Source organism: Peromyscus eremicus, unplaced genomic scaffold (assembly GCF_949786415.1).
Source record: "Peromyscus eremicus unplaced genomic scaffold, PerEre_H2_v1 PerEre#2#unplaced_144, whole genome shotgun sequence".
In the NCBI taxonomy this organism is placed as follows: domain Eukaryota; kingdom Metazoa; phylum Chordata; class Mammalia; order Rodentia; family Cricetidae; genus Peromyscus; species Peromyscus eremicus.
Genome location: NW_026734382.1, coordinates 114,857 through 137,025, shown reverse-complemented (window position 1 = coordinate 137,025; position 22,169 = coordinate 114,857). Strand labels below are relative to the sequence as shown.

General features: G+C 44.1%; 1 protein-coding gene across 5 annotated transcripts in view; it reads left to right on the top strand.

Moving 5' to 3' along the window:
- Positions 1-22,169, top strand: part of Ncoa2 (nuclear receptor coactivator 2) — a 261,526-nt gene that overhangs the window by 218,857 nt on the left and 20,500 nt on the right. For all 5 annotated transcript variants that reach the window (XM_059252728.1, XM_059252730.1, XM_059252729.1 and 2 more), the window contains 5 exons: positions 1,111-2,380; positions 7,369-7,579; positions 9,357-9,563; positions 12,444-12,659; positions 14,904-15,033. In XM_059252728.1, the coding sequence (XP_059108711.1) occupies positions 1,111-2,380; positions 7,369-7,579; positions 9,357-9,563; positions 12,444-12,659; positions 14,904-15,033 (2,034 nt within the window). The remainder of the gene's footprint in view (positions 1-1,110; positions 2,381-7,368; positions 7,580-9,356; positions 9,564-12,443; positions 12,660-14,903; positions 15,034-22,169) is intronic.

Here is a 22,169-nt window from a genome sequence, read left to right as displayed (position 1 = left end):
GAATGTTGATTTTAAATAAATGTCATAGAGCATATTGTTTAAGATACTCATTTAGGAAAATGATTGAATTTCAGATTCTATAAATGTTTATGTATATGCTGAGGGGAACTTTATGAGGTACTGCCAGCATATATATACAGTTGCTCTGCTTAAAAAGTCCCAGTTTATTGCATTTCTCAATTATTTTGCTTTCTAGTACAGGAATAAAAAAAAGCAGGCAGCCCTAGTTTCCAACCGTTAGTAAATCCGACCTCCAATTGAAACTGTTTGAGAGTGATTATAGAGGTGGCACATTCCCCCGCTCCCCGGCTGGAGCTGGTGTTTGACAGTCAGTGAACATGTTTGGTAACTCGTAAGCAACTGCTAAGGCCGAAACAGAAGCTCATGAGGCTCTTACAAGACCTGCTTGTAAGCATCAGTTAAGGAGATGGATCGGAGTTTTCCTGGAATGGGGGCAGGTTAAAATCACAGACTGTCACCCCAGAACCTTCCCCACCCACTCTGTCTTCCTCTGGCCTGCAGTGACTGCCGAGAGGAGTGGGACTCTGTTACACACGGTAACTAATACCCCTCAGAATAACTCCTCCTGCCTCTGGAACTGGCCATCACTAACAGCTCAGGGCAAGGCTTTCCCCACCAAGGCCTCTAGCCACCAAGTGCCATCTATGAGAATCTCTAGGCATACAGATGTGCCCACTGTCGGAACGGAAATTTGTGACAAATGATTGAATCAAGTAGTACTTATGTGGGTCATCTCTTTCAGGCTGTACAAGCTCTCAGTTGCTCATGAGGGAGATGCATGATTGGAATCTTTCTAATGTCCTGCTTACTTACTGAAATTTCAATATGGAAGTTGTCGAATTTAACCCCTCACACTTCAGTAAAACCACAGACATCTTGATGAGTTGCCTGAAAAACATCCCTCTTGGTCCAGAACTGTACATGTTCAGTCTAGTCTGTAATTGCAGGTGTTTTCATCCAAGTCTTGCCTATCCCTTAGATGTAGTCTGGTTTTGTAAAGAAAAGAGTCCCTACCATTTTTCAAATTAATAACAATTGACTGGGTATTTTTCCTTTTATCTTATATATGTTTCTTTCCTCATTATACAGAGAGCAGAATGTATGTGTAATGAATCCGGATCTGACTGGACAAGCGATGGGGAAGCCATTGAATCCAATTAGCTCTAGCAGCCCTGCCCATCAGGCCATGTGCAGTGGGAACCCAGGTCAGGACATGACCCTCAGTAGCAATATAAATTTTCCCATGAATGGCCCAAAGGAACAAATGGGCATGCCTATGGGCAGGTTTGGTGGTTCTGGGGGCATGAACCATGTATCAGGCATGCAAGCAACCACTCCTCAGGGTAGTAACTATGCACTCAAAATGAACAGTCCCTCACAAAGCAGCCCCGGCATGAACCCAGGGCAACCCACCTCCATGCTCTCACCAAGGCATCGCATGAGCCCCGGCGTGGCTGGCAGTCCTCGCATCCCACCCAGTCAGTTTTCCCCTGCAGGAAGCTTGCATTCCCCTGTGGGGGTTTGCAGCAGCACAGGAAATAGCCATAGTTACACCAACAGTTCCCTCAATGCACTGCAGGCCCTCAGCGAGGGCCATGGGGTCTCCTTAGGGTCATCGTTGGCTTCACCGGACCTAAAAATGGGCAATTTGCAAAACTCCCCAGTTAATATGAATCCTCCCCCACTCAGCAAGATGGGAAGCTTGGACTCCAAAGACTGTTTTGGACTTTATGGGGAGCCATCAGAAGGTACAACTGGACAAGCAGAGACCAGCTGCCATCCTGGAGAGCAAAAGGAGCCCAATGATTCCAGCATGCCCCAGGCAGCCAGCGGGGAGAGGGCCGAGGGCCACAGCCGGCTGCATGACAGCAAAGGGCAGACCAAACTCCTCCAGCTGCTGACCACCAAGTCCGACCAGATGGAGCCTTCCCCCTTGCCCAGCTCTTTGTCAGACACAAATAAGGACTCTGCAGGGAGCTTGCCTGGGCCTGGGTCCACGCATGGCACCTCTCTCAAGGAGAAGCATAAGATTTTGCACAGACTCTTACAGGACAGCAGTTCCCCTGTGGACTTGGCCAAGCTGACAGCAGAAGCCACAGGCAAAGAGCTGAGCCAGGAGTCCAGCAGCACAGCACCTGGGTCAGAAGTGGCCGTCAAACCGGAGCCAGTGAGCCCCAAGAAGAAAGAGAATGCACTACTTCGCTATTTGCTCGATAAAGATGATACTAAAGATATTGGTTTACCGGAAATAACCCCCAAACTTGAGCGACTGGACAGTAAGACAGATCCTGCCAGTAATACAAAACTCATAGCTCTGAAAACTGTGAAAGAGGAGGTGAGCTTTGAGCCCAGTGACCAGGTGAGTTTTCTAACGACTTCTCCCAGGTGTGTCATCTGTATCACAGATTGTCCTCCAAGGGGACAGTCTGTGACTCAGTAAAAACAGTATTTTTGTTTGTGGTCTGTATCTTGTAATAGTTAATTTGCATAAAACTGTATTCTACACTATTGCTGCGGATCGCCGGGTATCGCTGCCTAGGGGGCCAGCCTCCAGCAGCACAGGGTCAAAGGGACATCCACCAAGTCCACCGTACTAGACTTTTTTATCTGAGGGGCTAAGGGGGAAAGACATTCACACACTCTTCTGTACTCTTTCTACTGTATACCTTTTTCTATAGCTTATATACCCCAACAACATTTTTCAGGCTGTACAGGAATTACAGTGTGGTTATATTCTATTTTTTAAGTGAATGACTAAAATGAATACAGGTAAAAACATGTTTTTCATCTCGCTTACGTGATTAAACATTTTACATATTACAGGTGAAAAACAAGTTATCCCAAGAACCCATGTACATTCATACCCAAGCAACTTGTTATAGATTAACAGTGTAAGCAAGCAGGCTGCATTTTGTGGTTACAAAGAAGGGACCAATCACTTTATTACTTATCTTGAAAGGTAATCTTAAAGGAATCACAAACCTAAACTCTTTTTGGTTTTGTTTTGTTTTTGTTTTTGTTTTTTGAGGCAGGGTTTCTCTGTGTAGTTTTGGTGCCTGTCCTGAATCCCGCTCTGTAGACCAGTCTGGCCTCAAACTCACAGAGATCCGTCTGGTTCTGTCTCCCGAGTGCTCAGATTAAAGGCGTGCGCCACCACTTCCTGGCCCTAACTTTATTTTGAAAGCTTTGTTTCAGCTGTGATGCACTCCGAAACCTATGAACACATCTCCCAACATTTAGGACAAAAAGGTTTTAACCTAAGCTACAGTCTATATGGCTCCTCAGTAGAAACTCATGCTGTAGCTGTGTCACACATCCTTGTTTTACTTTTATTCATCAAAACTCTGTATAAGGGAACATTATTATCAATCACACAGTACAGCTTAGGAAGGAATCATCTTCATAATAATCCACAGGTAAAAGTGTCTAGTAGAACGGGATGTTTCCAGGAGATAAACACTCTACATTACAGGCAGAGGGGATCTCCCCATACCCATTCACACCATGCCAGATACCAGAGGAAGATGGCAGCAGCAAACATGGAAAGGCACAGCAGAAACAAAAGACATTCTGGGGTCTGTGGTCTCGGGGCCTTGCCTGTCCGAGATTGACCCATCAGGGAGTCGCCTCCTGGTGGGCTGACATCTTGAACTTCAGTTGCCCTGCTGCTCCTCCAACACATCCCCAGCAAAGAGGGACAGTAGTACCGTGGGCTTAGAAGGCAGTGCAGCTTACTTGTCAGACATTCAGCCCTGCCACTGTAGGCCAGAGCACTGTGGACACTGAGGAAGTAAGTGTGGTTGTGCTCTAGTACAGTTTTACTTACAGTCCCTGAAGTAGACAGTTGTAATGAACACAGAGTATTCTTTAGATTTTTTTTTTTTTTTTTGTGTGTGTGTGTGTGTGTGTGTGTGTGTGTGTGTGTGTGTGTGGTGGGGGTATCATGGTTCTTACTGTGAGCAAGGTAAATTCATTCTTAGGCCATAGATCATGCACTGACAGGAGTCGGCAGGATGAACTGCAGACTGGCTGTAGATAGCTGAACCCTAAACTGGCAGCAACCGACTTCCCTAGTCCGGGCTTTGTCAGAGCAGACTTAAGTATCTATTTACCTCTCTCTGACTGTGATCGGAATTTAGCTGGTTCTCATATCCAGTGAAGATCCTCCTGCCTCTCTTCTCTTTCCATGAACACTTCTGAGTAATGTAGAAGAATCTCATTGACCGTTAGTTAAAAAAAACACATAAGAGAAAATGGATGGGAGGAGAGAGTTATCAAAGCCATTATGTATTGATTCAAAACCAGAATAATGGGTTGCTTTCTCTCCTGTGCATCTCTCAAAAGTTAACATCTTGAAAACAATCCAGGGTACCTAAAGTAATGTTCAGAATCATCATCATCTTTATTTTTTTTAACAAAAAGCAGTCCTCATAATATACAATATGCGCCACTGTAGAATACCACTGTCAGACTAATTAACATATCACATCGTGTGCTGGTCTTTTTGTGATACAAATACTCTACTCTTCGATACATATTTGTTACTGTTTTCCACCACCTTGTACAACCGATCTCCGGGCTTCTCTACTTAACATGGCCTGTAGTTTGCCCTGGAAAGTTGTGTGGTAAGTGGGGAGGTGGTGTGTCACCTGCCTCAAGAGAGCCACCTGAGTCCACAGAGGCTGCATGTTGGTGGCAGTCAGGATGACAAAGGCCACTCTTCCAGCCAGTTCCTGCCAGCCACGCAGGTTCTGAGTGATTGACCTCTTACTTCTTTCACTTTGATGTCAGTGGCTGCTGCTGATCACATGGGAAGCAGACTTAAGTTATATTAACATTATCAGTGATTAATCCTAAACATTGGACACCAGCACGAGGTCCCGTACAGCAGCTGTTTTATAATGCTGTGAAGCTGAGCTGGGGGACCGAGGACAGCAGAAAGTTAACAGCAATGTCTTGTGTGATGTGAAGTGGAAAACCTTATTGACACCTGAGTTTCCATCTTTCGAGATTTACTGGATTAGATAACACAGAAGTAGTGGCAGTTCAGATGGTGGGCACAGGTAGTGTCACTTAGGTGACTTACACGCTAGAGGGCAGCTTCCTGACTCAGGAGACCCTCTGAAACTCAGTGAAGAGCATGGCTGGCCCCTTCCTCCATAAACAGTAGTTTCTGTCTCAGGCCTCAGACCCTGAGGGCTTAGAGGGACAGTGAAAGGGATCGATATTTGTCATTACTTTGTGTAAATGATTTCACAAGTGTCAGACAAGAAAAGTTTTGGGATTTTTTTGTTTGTGGGTTTTGGGTTTGGTTTGTTTTTTGGTTTGTTTGTTTGTTTGTTTTGTTTTTTGAGTTTTATTTAGGAGAAATAATTTTCTAATCAAAATTATCTGAGAAACAAAGACTAGTGTGTAATCAATATAAATCTGTTGTTTGAAGATTAATAAGAGCAGGATCCACAGGCACACACACATGCACACAGGATTTATATTTTCTGTAATGTAATCTAGCCCATTGCTCATGCACCTTCTTGCTACTCTCTCCCAAAACACCGTTTAAAATACAGCTTCACAGAACCATTTCAGAGTCAAAAACACAGCATCGAGAAAAGTTACCACAGGAAGTATGCTTTACCTAAATTTAGATCAAAGTTGGCATGAGGGAAAAAACAATGGTTCTCTCAGCTCCTGCTCGCCTTCCTTGTTCCCTCAGGAGGAGCTCTCTCGCCACCTGCTGTCCAGGTTCTCAGGCTTCCGTTTCAGGAGATGCAGTAGTTACATAGTAAGCAAGAGCAGACAGTAAGCCTGGATCGAAATTGACTGTCTTGTTAAAAAATTAACTGAGTGTGTGTTTAACGTATTACCAGCTTTTGAAAGTCAGGAAGTGCTTTGGTGGCGCATATTATTATACCTAAAATAGCATATTTTTAGTGGGTAGAGCATTTAAACAAGATGCTTCTAGGACATTTCCTAGCAAACAGGAAGCAGAAACTGACAGAAACATTTCCAGCGTGTTTGCTGCCCTAACTCGTGTGCTTGTTTACACAATGGAGCGCGGCTGGTGCTTGGCCAGGCTGACCCTTGACTCCTGGTTCTTCCTGGTGTTCTCCTAGTGCGGGCCTGGAGAGGCTTGACTCCCTTAGAAAGGCAAAACCAGGAATCAAATAAATGTCACTTTAGCCCAGAAGCTTCCTAATATGACATGTGTCCAGTCAAAAGATACCCCAGGACCAGCAAGAAAGGTCCTGTGTGTAGATCCTGTCTTTGCCATAAGTGACAAAAGTCTTAGCACTCCAGCTTCCATGTAGAGGGCAGGATTTGTACCCGAGCGGCTCCACTAGAAGTGCATGCCGGCATCAGATGGACTCAGACGCTCTTTGTTCAGTTTGGAAGCAATCTCACTTTAGCCCAGGCTGGCCTGTGGCTCACTGTGTAGCCCAGGCTGACTTTAGCCTCAGGTGCAAGGATTCAGACATGGTCACACTGGCTTCACCCCCTTTCCTGTGTAACTGCAATCTCTGATTTTAAATACTAGCACCCTGATAGGTTCTACTTAAAAGAATGTCTGTGCAATCATGTTAGTGTATTAGAAGAAAGCAGTCGGTGTAAATAGTGGTCATACCTACATTAATCAATATTGGCAATGGAAATTGAATTCCAAAAGGGGATCAGGAACGCTAAGAAACATGTAGTCTCTGTAAAATCAAGTTAGTAAATGCTGTGTTTGGTCAGCAGCAGCTTCTGTATATCTTGTCACCTAAACTGGTAAACGAGAAAACCACTGTCATTCAAAACCTAAAATAAAAGCAAACAAAATCGAAATTCAGATTGAAAAGGCAAGACTTAGCTGGGTCATGAGTGTTTTAAGCATACTTTACACCACCCCCCAAGGCAAACAGCTGTTGTTATTTGGACCCCATTCCCACCAGCTTCGTAGTTGTTGTTTCTTAGGAAAACTTAACCACCAAACCTAGATCTAAACTGGAAGCTATCGTCCAACTATAAGTAATTGGAGATGTACATGTTCATAGTTAGTGGGGTGGTTTGTGTACAGTAAAGGGAATATATAAACTGTCAGAGAGTCACAAGGTGGGAAACAGCTTTCTTTCCAGTTCAGCTGTGCCTGCTTTCTAAGTGAGGGGGTCAGGGTTCAGAGGTTAGATTACAGAGCTTGGTGAACTCAGGTATGAAAGATGGTTCATTGTTCGGCTTGACATTTGCACATGCCTGCTTTTTTCACTTGGCAGCATGCCTTGTGATGGTTAGATCTGTGGCTGCCAGTGGTGGGGGTTGGGATCCCCACTTGCAGCATGGCCCTGGATGTATACTTCTGTTTGTTAATTGCAGCCTGGCAGCGAGCTGGACAACTTGGAAGAGATTTTGGATGATTTGCAAAATAGTCAGTTACCACAGCTTTTCCCAGACACAAGGCCAGGAGCCCCTGCTGGGTCAGTTGACAAGCAAGCCATCATCAATGACCTCATGCAACTCACGGCGGACAGCAGTCCTGTTACACCTGTTGGAGCCCAGAAAACAGCACTGCGAATGTCACAGAGCAGTGAGTATGCCCTCTTTCTTACCAGTTTTGCTGAGGAATTTCCCATTTCATCCCCATCGGAAACAGATTATTAAAGTCTGCCTCAGTTACTTGGAGGGTTTTTTGTGATAAAACAGCACCATCTACTGTCCTGGTCTGTCAGTGTTCAGAATGGATTCTGGTCCTGCTGAGGTTCTTCTGCTGACTGTAATACTTTCTTTAGAGAGGAAGATTTCAAGCCAGGCATGGTACTGCATGCCTATAATCCCAGGCATGTGGCTAAGGCAGGAGGATGGTGGGTTCAGGGCCAACCTGAGCTACATAGTGAGACCCTGTCTCAAAAAAAGAAACTAGATTATTTTCAAAATTTAATTGTTGTTCATGCAAAGGCTGCTCACAGTCAAATGTCTTGCTCTGTCATTTAGGAATTTCATTTTAAGTTTATTTGAGCTAAGTAAAAAAGGCTATTCACTCTGGTCGCATAGTTTACAAACTTGATCCTGGATGAAGTTTTCAGTTTTGTGTGAGAGAGCAGTTTTTCTATAGCACACCCGAGGTTTACAGAGAGACAACCTCTTCAGTGCTGGTAAACACAGTGACTGTTTCCACCTCAGGTGGTTTGAGCCAGTGCCGAGCACTGTTCTCAAGTCCGAAAAGACAAGTGTCAGCCAAATAGAGAATGACTACCTTTAGAAACTAAATCCTTTCTTGGATGGTTCCTAACCGTTCTGGAAAGGGGAAAAGGAAAGAAAGGTGAATTTTTGTTTGGCCAGGGTGATCAGAGAGCTAAAGAATTGAGAGAATAATGTAAGAAACACACAAGATACTACTCATTAACCCGAAGAACGTGTGGGAACTCACAGCTCTCGCTCTCTCTGGAGCTCCCAATGGGACTTGGATTAGTGAATGGAGGCCGGGTAACTGACCCCGGGAGGGCAGGACTCAGTGTGATATGTAATGTCCGTTCCCAGCCTTTGTTTTTCCTGGATGTTTTATTTCTACCATGGATTATGAAGTCCGCCTCCTCTAAACTGTGCTATTGCAATCTGTGTTTATAAAATTAAAAGAAAGCAAAGTGCTTGGTGTTACCTAATAAATTAGCTCTGTAAATTATGCTATATAATACCTGAGTGTTGCAGTAACATTGTTATAAGATTACAGGTCATCTACTTGAAACCGCTCAGGACACAGTCAATTCTTATGAACTAACCATAAAAATCATTTCAGATCTAAATATGTGCCCAGAATTAAAGAGGCCACACTGATAGTGACAACCTTTAATGGAGTATTGCTTCATGTAACACAGTGTACACTCAAAGATCTTAACTTCTAGTAAAAATTCCCACTTCTAATTCATCCTAAACCTTGAAACCCCAGTTAAGAAATAACATCCTGACATCCAAACCATATGTGTGTGGCTTTGTTACTGCATGTAATAATGAGAAAAAGAAAAAGACCACTGTGCCAAAGTTTGAATAATATAACGTGAACAATATCATATTGATGCTTTATTTAGCAAAAGCTTTCAGTATTAAAACTACTGGAAAGAAAAATATGGTATATGTTTCACATCCCCTCTTCCTAAGGCCATTGAGAGTTAGATCAGAGACCTGTTGATATTATCATATGGGGTGCTGCATATGTTTTCTGTGTGTGACTTGTCCTCCATGTAGGTAGTTGGTCCCTGGTTTGCGTCTTTGTCATTTTACAGGTGGCATTTTCCCTAAACACTACTATTGTTAATATTCTTTTTCATTGACCTTTATTAACCTTCAATTTTCATTTGTTTTCTCCTTAGCTTTTAATAACCCACGACCAGGGCAACTGGGCAGGTTATTGCCAAACCAGAATTTACCACTTGACATCACATTGCAAAGCCCAACTGGTGCTGGACCTTTCCCACCAATCAGAAACAATAGTCCCTACTCAGTGATACCTCAGCCAGGAATGATGGGTAATCAAGGGATGCTAGGAAGCCAAGGAAACTTAGGGAACAATAGCACAGGTAAGGGCTCAACGATGCACTGCTGCTGATTGGTGGGTTGTGGGATTTAACGGTGTGTTCCTGCATCAGGATAGTGGAACTGCACCAGACACTTGGTAGGAGCTGTCTGTGTCAGTGCGGAAACCATGCAGAGTCTCTGAGCCTGGCGTGTGGGAAGCCACGCCAGCAAGTGACCAGGTCATCCTGCAACTGCTGCCTTGATGAGGTTTCTGAACTCGGTCTTCTTGTCCAGACTTACTTTAGTTCCATCCCAGCTATGGGGGGGTCTGAACATGGAAGGGTCTATGCAAAACAACTGGTGCTTGTTAGTATCCGGTGATAATCTGCTGATACCCCCAAAAGATGTATTAATGTGTTTGGAATATTTCAGAAAGAAAGCTTAAAATTCCACCAGTCTTTCACAATTGTAGGTCCTGTTTTCACTCAGGAAAAAAAATAATAATAATAAATTGAAAGTGAAGGTCTTTTTGCCTGTCTTATTGCATTTTCGTTGTAGACTTAGCTGTGCAGGAGGCAGAAGCTGGAGGATGACTTGAACCATAGACTTTTGTGTGTTTTGCTTTATTTTATTGGCTTTTTGTCTTCTTAACTTTTAATGCATTTTAATAGCGTCAGGTTAGGACAAAATTAAGCAAGCACATTGTTTGAGACCACAGCGTGGCCCATTTCAAAACTATCATAACACTAATGACTTTAAGTAGTGGTGTGCCCAGCCCAACAAAAACCTCCAGCCCCAATTCAGGGAGGCTTCCTGGAGACTGGAGAAGTTGCCTGTGATCTAGCTGGACCTTGACCTGCTGTAGTTTTCCAGCATCCAGCACATTCTCCAGGCACATTTCCTAAGTGGTCCCTGCTTCTGCTGCAGCTGCCGTAGAATTCAGGCCTGAACTCACTGCACCTCCAGCCTTGGAACAGCATTTGTTATGGATCTAGAAAGATGCTGGCTCCCCTAATGAAGAGCTGCTCAGAATCTATAGCTTCTTCCTTTGTCTCAATGACATATTAGACACTTGGGCATAGAAATAAGTAGATATTATAAAAAGAACTTACAGTTGTGGGTGTTTTAGTTCTTGCTATTTTTAGCTCAGTCTGTAATCCCTGTACATTGCCATTTTAGTTAACCAAAGATCAAAGTTCTATTTAAGGGGAAATGATGGATGTTTTATTTCCTATTACTGAGATAGAATTCATGGGAAACATGAGCTGTACTCTTGTCACTTTATTCATTCAACAAATATTGACTGCTTACTTATGTGCCATGCACTGGCTACCTCATTAAATTATAGATTCATAAAAACAGTGCCATTTTCACTGTGTCGCTCTTAAATACTGATTTAGAGAAAAGTGACTGATGATTCTCTAGGGGTAGCTCCCTACCAGGGAATAAAAGACGTTCTGTGTTGTTGGAGGAGTCTTTCTTAAACAGGACCCTAGGGCCATGAAGATGGGCGTACCTGAACTTGGGCATCCCTGGACCTACTGGTACCCGGGCTGTAACAATCAGATGGTAGTCTCTCTCTGCTTCTAAAAACACACACACACCCAAAGGAATAACATCCATCTCATTGCACTAATAGTGTTGAGTTACAGATAGATTCCCTCCTACTGTCTGTAATCTTGTTATGCTATTTACAAAGGAGATTATTTTGAAAAACAAACTACCTATTCTCCCATAACATGTTTGTATAGACTAAATATAATATAAGATGCTTGATATGTGTGTTAATATTGTCACAGTTTTTAACTCTAATTTCCCTTGTTCTTCATCATCCTCAGCACACTCTGGTTTCACAAGTGAGGAAAGACCCATGTTCTGTCCATGTGTTAATTAGACCAAATTTGTGCTTGCTTAACCCAAGTAAAGTCAGTGAAAGCAAGCCATATATTTGAAAGCACTGTCCTAATATTCCCTGGATCAAATATTTCAAAGGAAAGAGATGTCATTTCTGAGGCTTCCCTTTCAGCAGCAGGTCTTAGCCACTGCTTGGCCACTGCCAACATCCAGGGCCGAGACACTAACAGCTCCTGAATCCTGCTTGGTGATGTTGACTACTCATTGTTCATGTGATCAGTGGCCAGTGTAGATTCTCACGCACTCTGCATCTTGCATCTGCGCAGTCAGGAATGCAATGGTCCAGGAACCTGGAATCCCCTCAGCCTTGAGGACTGTGTCAAAAAGTCTTACTAGGTTCCCCTAGTACCTAGAGACTTGCCTGGGTAACTTTTGAAGTTTACCCAGTTTTGGTTTTTTTGTTTTGTTTTGGTTTTTGGTTTTTTTTTTTTTTAATGGAAGTTGTTACTGAAGAAAGTGTCTTGTGCACAAAGAAATATGCCCGTGATGTGACAGCCTAGCGTAATGGTCAGACAGTGAACATGCCTGCATGTCTCCAGAAGTTTAGCAGCCCTGACAAACCGGAAGGAAGATGAGGATGTTTAAGTCATCCGTAGTCTTTGGGGATGCTCTCTGATTGGGGTTGATAATTATGGGATTGATTGTCAGTTCTTCCCTTGTCCTCCTCACCTCACATTCTTTTTGGAAAGTAAGGCTCTGACGTGTATGTCAGCTAATGTGATTCACTTCCTGAGGAAGGAAGTTGGGGTTATCCACTTGCCGCAGCACCTGTTCTGAGTACATATGGGAACAGTTTTAGCAGCTCTTCTGAACCATACAGAGTAGCAGATTCGTGTCATGAAAACTGTAGTAATTGCCAATTCTTATTTCTTAGCCAAGGGCCCAATCTGCCCCAGGGAGGGTGTTTGCTGTTGGGCAACAGCAGTTTACAGTCATGGTTTGAGTCTTAGTAGGTAGGTAGGTCTGGTGTTTGTTCGTGTGCTGTTTTCGATGTCTGCATCTCTCAGCTTCCTCTGCCTTGCATGCAGGAATGATTGGCAGTAGCACCTCTCGGCCCACCATGCCTTCTGGGGAATGGGCACCACAGAGTTCGGCTGTGAGAGTCACTTGTGCTGCTACTACTGGTTCCATGAACCGGCCAATCCAAGGAGGCATGATTCGGAACCCAACAGCCAACATCCCCATGCGAGCCAACAGCCAGCCTGGCCAAAGACAGATGCTCCAGTCTCAGGTCATGAACTTAGGTAAGGCGGTGCATACCTTCTCTCTCCTTATGCTTTCTTGAAATGGAGGGTCAGCTCATGGGTCCTTCCAGACTTGCTTCTGGCTTAGAGCCTAGGTAACCCTCTGGTGTGAAGCTATCTGAATGGGATTTTGCTAGAACCTTATAGAATCATAAAGCAATTACATAATTATAATTTGGAGGCAAAACACATTAGAATGTCACATTATGAATGCTATACACATACATACTTAATCATTCATATGATAGTGTAAAGGTAAAGACATAGTTGAGTGGTATAGCTGTAATGTTGAACTCTACACAGTCATCCTGGTCCTCCAAGGCCCTCAAACCAGACTGTGAAGTCAGACTCTTCCCTAGGCCTCACTGATGACGTGCCCTCTTGTACAACATCACACAGCACTTGAGGATCTCATTATTAAAATGAGTTTTTGCACTCATTATTAAAATGAGTTTTTGCACTCATTCCACAAAGCCTCTGTGTGAGGTGTTCGTCATAGACTATCCTGGTTGCCTAGTGCTAAAGGCCTGGAAGGATGTGGGAAGTGACTCCCAGCGACAGGATTTCTTTTTGGGCAGATGAAAATGTGCCAGTGTTGATATGGGGTGGTTGTACAGCTGAACATATTGATACCTACTGCATGGTACACTTGAAAATTATCTCAGGAAACCTGTTATATTAAAATATTCATGTGCACACCTATAATCCCAACACTTGGGAGGTGGAGGCAGGAGGACCAGAAATCTATCATCCTCAGAAACATAGCAAATTTGAGGTCCGCTTGAGCTAAATGAGACCCTATCTCCAGGGAAGAAAGATCAGTAGTTTATACAGCTCCTACTTGATACTGTTAGTTTTAACCACAGAGGACCTTCCTCTGATATTGTACATTAGCTCAATTCTGAAAAGTCAGTGTTTGTAAACTTTCGTGTTAGTTATTGTACAGGAAGTACTACTTTATTCACAGGAAAATGAAAGATTGTTTTGACAGAATATCAGGTTTCTGACTCTGACATTAGGTCTCTTCCATAGGTATTGAATTGCTGTGTGCATTTTGACTCAATATTCTGAGAGTGACATTTATGATTACATTTCTGCATATGTACTCAAAGTAGTAAGTGGTTCCCAAACTTAAATTTGTGTCATTTGAAAATGCTAAATAAAAAAAAAGTTAAATATAAACCCAGATTTCTGTGAAAAATTAAACTGAGACAATTTTAAGACGCTTATGAAAGTCATAGTAAAGGGTCTTATCTTATATATAGAAATTTTTGGTTTTTTTCTGAGACAGGATTTCTCTGTGTAGCTCTGGCTGTCCTGGAACTCACTCTAGACTAGGCTGGCCTCAAACTCAGAGATCTGCCTACCTTTGCCTCCTGAGTGCTGGGATTAAAGCTGTGCGCCACCACCGCCTGGTGTATATAGAAATTTAATTTATTCCTGGTCCTTGCTGAAGGGCATCTCACTTTTGGAACTTCTAGTATATTTCTGTAAGGCTTAGCTTGTAGCTAAATTTTCCTAGTTGTGAATAAACTCAACAAAGCCGTGAATTCAGCCCAATAGAAAGTTGTCTGCCATAGTGGAGGTCGGATTGGTGGATAATAGAGTGTACACTCATGCTGCTTTAGCCATGGGAGCCTCAGGGAAAGAAGTGTGTCTGAGTGTGTGCCCTGCTGTGGAAGAGCTAACCGAAGGACGACTAGTGTTCCCCAGGGCCTTGCAGGGTGTCTGTGAGGCCTAACCCGGGTCCTCTGCATTCCGATCTCTGCAGGCACCCAATGGAGTCTGGCAGGAGTCTTGCACTGTAGGATGCAGTGTGGAAGTGAGTTGGAAGTTGTGTTAGTTAACCGCCCCCATGTACAAGCTATTGCACAAATGTTAAATCGTGCAATGAAAACCATAATTATGTTAATAGATACTTATTAATTTTTATGATATTTTAAAAATGAGTTAGTATTGTCTGTATGTGCCATACAGACAAAAGCTTTAAGTAAGAGACTAGGGATTCCTGCTGTTACTGCTGATCTGGACATGCCCTAAGGTAGATGACATTGACCTTGGTATTTATTGCTTTCATTTGTACTTCACACCATAATATATGGTCTTATTTTCACCTGTTACTGCTTCTGCCTTCTCATTTTCCATCAACTAGCAATTTTACTTGTTGTTATACAATAAACGTGTGCTTTCTAAGTTATAAGATACAAGATTTTAGGTTTTTCTTTTTTCTTTCTTCTCTGTTAGGGCCTTCTGAACTAGAAATGAACATGGGGGGACCTCAGTATAATCAACAGCAAGCTCCTCCAAATCAAACTGCCCCGTGGCCTGAGAGCATCCTGCCTATAGACCAGGCATCTTTTGCCAGCCAAAACAGGTGAGTCTGGGTACCAGGAAAGTTGGGAGAGTATCAGCTCATGGCTCATGGGTTCCATTAGTTATTCCAGACCTGCATCTGGATGAATTCTCTCTGAATGGGTGATGCTTCCCAGCTGTCATTTCTTCAGACCAAGTCATCCACTAGGCAGGGAAAAGAAGATGCAAAAATCAGCAGGACCTAGACAGCCTTTAAACACCTGACAGTCTGTTGGGGAAAATGATGTGTTTGTGCTTCTAAGTGTAATTGGGCAGTGGCACACAGTATGGATGCCTCGAGAGAAGTAACCATGTTTCAATGGCTCGTCCAACAAGACTGACAGAGAAGGTTTCAGAATCTTGGAAAAGCTCATGGGGGCAGAGTAGCATCCTGCCAGCTCAGAGGTTGTATGGTATGTGTAGAGTGACAGGAAATGATCTCATTTTGTGTTGTGTGTATTTTACCACAATTAACAAAAGAAAGGGGGCACCCACCTCCTCTCTAGGTCTAGCTAGATCAGTGTAGTCCTCACCCCTTCTCATTACAACAGACAGAGCCCATTACAGAAAACCATAACCAATCAAACTGCAGCTGTGGAGCCAGGCCTAGTGGCTATATCTGCAAAACAACTCCCACTCCTAAGTTATAAGAGCCAGAGGATCAGGGAGTTTGCTGTGAGATTGTATGTCCTGATAGTAACAGAAGGCTGCACCCATAAAGTCTCACCAGCATGACTACCTAATCATGAGCTAGACAAGGACATTCCGAAGGGAGTGAAGAAGGACCACTAGGCCTCAACCCTACACAAAGAACTACAGACAACTAAGGAAGGCTGAGTGGGAAAACAGTCTTCCCCAGGGAAGAGCACACCAGCTGGTGTCCAATACCAAGTGGTCAGCCCTGGAAACGTACATGCAAGTGACATTGTACAGACTAAGCAGGTTATATTTAGGAATATATACATGTAACCACTAATGAGGAAGGAAGCTGTGAATTTGAAATGAGCGAGAGTATGGGAGGGTTTGACGGGAGAAATGAGATTATGGAAATGGGAGCTAGTAAGACGATACAGTTGGTGAAGTGCTTGCTTACTGCACGAACCTGAAGACCTGAGTTCGGAGTCCAGAACCCACTGAACAAGCCAATTGTGGTGGCGTGCATTTGTAATCCCCGCACTGGGGAGGCAGAGACAGGAGGGACCGTGGGGCCCAGTGGCCAGCTAGTCTAGTTTAATCCTAGAGTCCCAGGCCCCAGTGAGAGACCTTGTCTCAAAAAAGAAAGGAAAGAAACCTGTTGTTGACCTCTGGCTTCCACATGTGTGTGTGTGCTTACACACACACACTAATCCCAGCACCCAGAGGCAGAGGCAGGCGAATCTCTGAGTCTAAGGCCAGCCTGGTCTACAGAGTGAGTTCCAGGAAAGTCAGGGCTACACAGAGAAACCCTGTCTCCAAAAGAACAACAACAACAACAACAGAAAACGCACAAAAAGACAAAAACTTGCAGTCCTTCTGTCCGGGCCTCCAATTGCAGGAATGACAGATGCATGCCCCCACACTAGGCTTTAATAAAGCATCGTGAACATTCTAGAAGACTTTTAGCACCTTATTTATGTTTATACACTGCCCTTCTGTCTTCTCAGGTCTTTGTTTGTAGATTCTCACAGTGTATGTCAAACCTCATTATCTCATTCACACATTGTTTTCCTTTTTTAATTTGTGTGTGTGCCTACATGAGTTTATGTACACCACATACTCACAGAAGCTCTTGGGCTCCCGAGGATCTCCAGATGTGGGTGCTAGGACTGAGTGCTGGTCCTTTCTTAACCTCTGCCATCTCTCCTGCCTCTCTCTCTCTCTTTTTACTTTTTTTAAATAAATGTGTTTGTGTGTGCATGCGTGTGTATTCAAGTGTGTGTGTGTGTGTGTGTGTGCATGTCGAGGTCAGAAGACACTTTTTGGGAGTTAGCTCTGCACTGTGAGTTCTGAGGATCCAACTGAGATTATGAAGCTTGGCAGCAAAGTTTTCGCATGCTGAGCCATCTTAAAGTCTCCTATTTTGCGTATTTCTTTTTGTTCTTCCCTTTTGTTTTTTTGTTTTTGGTTTTTTGAGACAGGGTTTCTCTGTGTAGTTATAGTGCCTGTCCTGGAACTCACTTTGGAGACCAGGCTGGCCTCGAACTCACAGAGATCCACCTGGCTCTGCCTCCCGAGTGCTGGGATTAAAGGCGTGCACCACCACCGCCCAGATCTCTTCCTTTTTTTTTTTTTTAAAAAGACAGTGTCTCACTATGTAGTCCTAGCTAGCCTAGAATGTTGTATTAGACTAGGTTGGCCTAGAACTAAGAGATCTGTCTCCCTCTGCCTCTAGAGTGCTGGAATTAAAGTCATATACCACCACACCCAGCTAATATTTCTTAATTCATATATAGTTTTCATATTTTTATTTCTGTATACAGTATTCAGTATAATTCATCCTTATATTATCCTGTATATTAATTATCTTTAGCTACATTAAGATTATATCTTTGGTTGTTTTTTTTTTAATTGATCTGTTTTTTTTTTTATTTTATGTGCATTGGGGTTTTGCCTGCATGTATGTCTGTGTGAGGGTGTCAGATCCCCTGGACCTGGAGTTAACAGACAGTTGTGAGCTTCCATTTGGGTGCTAGGAATTGAACCCAGGTCTTCTGGAAGAGCAGCCAGTGCTCCTAACCGCTGAGCCATCTCTCCAGCTCCCTATCTTTGGTTTTTAACAGTTGCTTGCCTAGTCATTTGGATAGACTGATGGCTTGCTTGTTTTCTATGACCCCATCCTTGCGTCTTCATCGTTATCTTCTACATCTCTTGACGCAGTGCTTCCGACACACTAACACGCAGGTTCATGGGCATTCTCAGTCTAAATCGTGGGCTTCACCCGTGACTACCTGTTCCCCGGAATGTCTGTTTTGTTTTGTTTTCATTTTTGCATATTTGCCACATTTTGGTTTCCTATAATTAGCAGAACTGTACAAATGGAAGTTACTGTGACATCGTACATGGATATGTATTCACTGATCATGTTTGCCCGCCCTTCTGTACTTCCTGCTTCCCATTGTCCCCTTCCAGTGTTACAGATGCCCTTTCCTAGGAGCTCATAGCTGATCATGATCTGTGGGATACCTGCGTTCGAAACTGAGGGTGCTTTCTAGAGGCGTTCACCCCGACTCTGCTGGACAGTGGGCACTATTTATTGGGTATCTTTGAGGTCTCCTACCTCAATCTGTCTGTCTCTGATGGTCTATTACTCTGAGAATCCTTGCTGTCCTGGTTGCAAAGAGCATCACAAAGCCACAGTGACTCTCAGGGTCCTTCTGACCTTTGACCCTTTCCCTGTGGTGTCAGTGACTGGGATTATTTGATAGGGTGCTAACCCACCTATTTCCACAGGAATGTTTACAGAATACAAATGAATAGTAATTAAACAGTAGTGTCTCGTAGTTCTTGCATGAAATCCAAGATCAGCTAGGTTAGTTTGTTTTTCTCATCTCTGACTTGTAGGAAGGTAAGGTTTCTTCTGTTGCAGTCGGAGTTGGTGCTAGAAGTTTAGCAGGGCACATATTCAGCATGAGAAGCCTCAGGGTCAGTCCCCAGAACCACGAGTACCACTTTGGTGTTAATGTGTGGGTAGGTGTTTGCTGGTGATGGTCCCCATCTTCTCCTTTATTTGTTACTACCGCACACCATCTGGGAGGGGTGGCGGGGAATGAGTGTTCTTTCCCTGTTCCCCAGAGTCCATCCTTGTCCCTGTGCTGGGTGTCCCTGCTGGGTGTCGCTGAGACTGTAACTGTTTGCAGTTGCCTAAAGAATAGGAAATCAGTTTCTTCTCATTATCAAGAATGTTTAATACTTGTTTATTTTCATGTATGAGAGTGTCTTGTGCACACCTGTGTGTGTGTGTGAACCAGGTGTGTACCTACTGCTCATGGAGGCCCCAGGAGGGTAATGAGTCCCCCTGGAACTGAAGTTACAGTTGTGAGCCATCATGTGGGTGCTGGAAGCGGACCCCCAGTCCTTTGCAAATGCTCTTAATCACTGAGCCATCTGTTTTATTTAGGGTTTCTACTGCTGTGAAGAGACACCATGACCACGGCAACTCTTATAAAGGAAAAACTTTTTTTTAAATCTTTTTAAGGAAAAACATTTAATTGGGTTGCTTACATTTTCAGAGGTTTAGTCCAGCATCATCATGGTACGACCTGGCAGCATGCAGGCAGACATGGTGCTGGAGAATGGGCTGAGATTCCTACATCTAGACCCACAGGCAACAGGAAGTAGGCTGAGATACTGAGTGTGGCTTGAGCATATATGAGACCTCACAGTCCACCTCCACAGTGACACACTTCCTCCAACAAGGCCACACCTACCCCAATAAAGCCACACCTCCCAGTAGTGCCACTTCCTATACGCTTATAGAGGCCAATTACATTCAAACTACCACACCATCTCCACACATTTACAGTCCCTCACTTGGGAGGCTGAGGCATGAGGATTCCTGCAGGGAGTGAGTATCAGGCCAGGCCTGGGCTGTGTAGCAAGAACTTATCTCAGAAAGCAGAAGACTTGTTTTTTACATTTGTAAGCCTGGGTTCTCTGTGTATACACTGCATGTGTTTCTAAGGGAACTACAGAAATGTGTACTGTGCCACTGAGGCAGGACATAGTGTGTCTGTCTTAATAAGACATGGTTAGTAACATGGTAGTCCAACTACACTAGGGATCTTTTGTTTTCATCAAGTAGAAAGTTCTTAAGCCTGCATGGTTTACTTTCTAGCACATGGTCAGCACAGGGGTAGAACGTACGATCCCCACCTCAGCACACAGCCTGGTGTTGATGCTTTGAACCTAAGTGCCCTGTCCAGTCAGCATAGCACAGCCAGTGGTCTGGTATAAGGGGAGAGTGGGATGGTCAGGAGTGCCTGTGAGGTGTGTGAGTGTGTGTGTGTGTGTGCGTGTGTGCGCGCGCGCGCGCGCGCGCGCGTGTGTTCCTCAACAGAAAGATGTTACACAGGGTGGTCAAGATTCATGAGATGTTGTGATGCGGCATGATGTGACTGCAGATTTGTCCCTGAATTTCATTGCCATCATCTGGCCCCAAAGTCCGTAGACGTTTTCCACATAGAGCTGAGGAACGGGGTAGGAATTATGAGTACAGTGTGTCAGTACAATGTGTCTGGGAAGAAGCAGCTGAGGATGTCGTGTTGGGAGGTCCTAGAGACAGCAGGGAGCTGCAGGTACTGCTTTACCTTGACCTTTGCATTTCTCTACAGTGCTGTAGGTCTGTGTGCTTTGAAGCTCTCTGCTTCGGAGCTACCGCCAGCCTGCTTTGCTTTTTAATGTATACATATGTTTGGGAATTTTGATTAGAAAAAAATCCAGGAGTGTTGATATGTCTCTGCTTCCCAGGACTTTGGAAGCAGAGGCAGGTGGATCTCTGCAAATTGAAAGCCAACCTGGCCTGTATAGTGAGTTTCAGGTCCACTAGGGATGCATAGTGAGTCCCTGTCTCAGAAAAACAAAACACAACAACATGGTATTTTATTATGCAGAAGTACATGTTTAACTTGGGTGAACATGTGCGTCTGTTTCCTGTTCTAAGTACTTGGTTGCTGCAGGGTTAGGAGGTCATTCTCATAAAGGATGAGGCTGAGCCTCTCCAACTCCCTGGCTAGCTTCAGTGGGATAAAGATTGGCAAGTCTGCTCATGCAGGTTCCACATAGTCTGTCATGGTTAGATTTCATATAGCCCTGTCATTCATTGGTGGAGGAATCTGGGGAGGAATGTTGTTTTGCAGTACAGCTTCTCACAGAAGCTGACAGCTGTTAACACACCTGGACAGAGGTTGTGCTAGTTAGGGTTGTCATTGCTTCGATGAAACACCAGGACCAAAAGCAAGTTGGGGAGGAAAAGATTTATTTGGCATACACTTCCATTTCGCTGTTCATCATTGAAGGAAGTCAAGACAGGAACTCAGACAGGCAGGAACCTGGAGGCAGGAGCTGCTTACTGGCTTGCTCTCCATAGCTTGCTCAGCCTGCTTTCTTGTAGAACGCAGGACCACCAGCCCTGGGGATGGCACCACCCACAATGGGCTGGTCCCTCCCGCATCAATCACTAATTTAAAAAATGCTCTACAGGCTTGCCTTCAGTCTGACCTTCTGGAGGCATTTTCTCAATTGAGGTTCCCTCCTCTCAAATGACTGTAGTTTGTGTCAAGTTGACATCAAACTAGTCAGCACAGAGGCAATACTTCACTGCCTCACTAAGTAGCTTCCCAGGCCTGAGGGGGCATGATCTAGAGCCCACATCAGCTCTTGACCACCAGAACTTTCTGTGAGCCCCACTCTACCCAGTTGTTGGGCACTCATATTGGGGAGTGGGGGGGTCTCTCCTAATGCCCCACCCAGACATGCAGTTGTGTGGTTTCTTCCTCACATTGACGTTTCTGTGACTATTTCTTCTTTCAGTTTCTGAAAGGAGGAGGCAGAGAGAGCTATTCACATTTGTGTTTTGAAGATTAATTGAGGGAGTATGGACTGTAGGAAAAAAGAAGTAGGTGGCACATTTTGAACACATCCAGTGCAAGCAAGCTGTTCTTCCTCAAGCCTCTTAGTGACAAGAGAGCAAGGGTAGTAATACATACAATACATACACCCATACACACACACACACACACACACACACACACACACACACACACACACGCATAATGCTGATAGTATATATACCCTTATATATACACTCTTGGCTGACAGTGGCCTCCCAGCCAGCTTACCATGGCTCAGAAGCAGTGGGACTATAATGACATGCAGCAGGGACAGCAAGTGAGAAGAGCCATCAAAGGGACACTCAACTGGGTGATTTTCTCTTAAAAGTAGGACCAGGTGGGGAATATAGACTGCACATTGATGCATTCTACCATCGCTATTTGAAATTAATTGTTGGTTTCAGTGCTCAGCAGGACCTCATATTATAGTTCTAAGTCAAAATAACATATTAGACTGCCTGAGAAAATACAGCAGACTGAACGGGCCAGACAACTTCATCTCTTGATAAGTTTATTCTCACTTGCTTAAGAATGAGTTTTCTGGGCTGAGGCAAAGCTTTCCTGGCACACA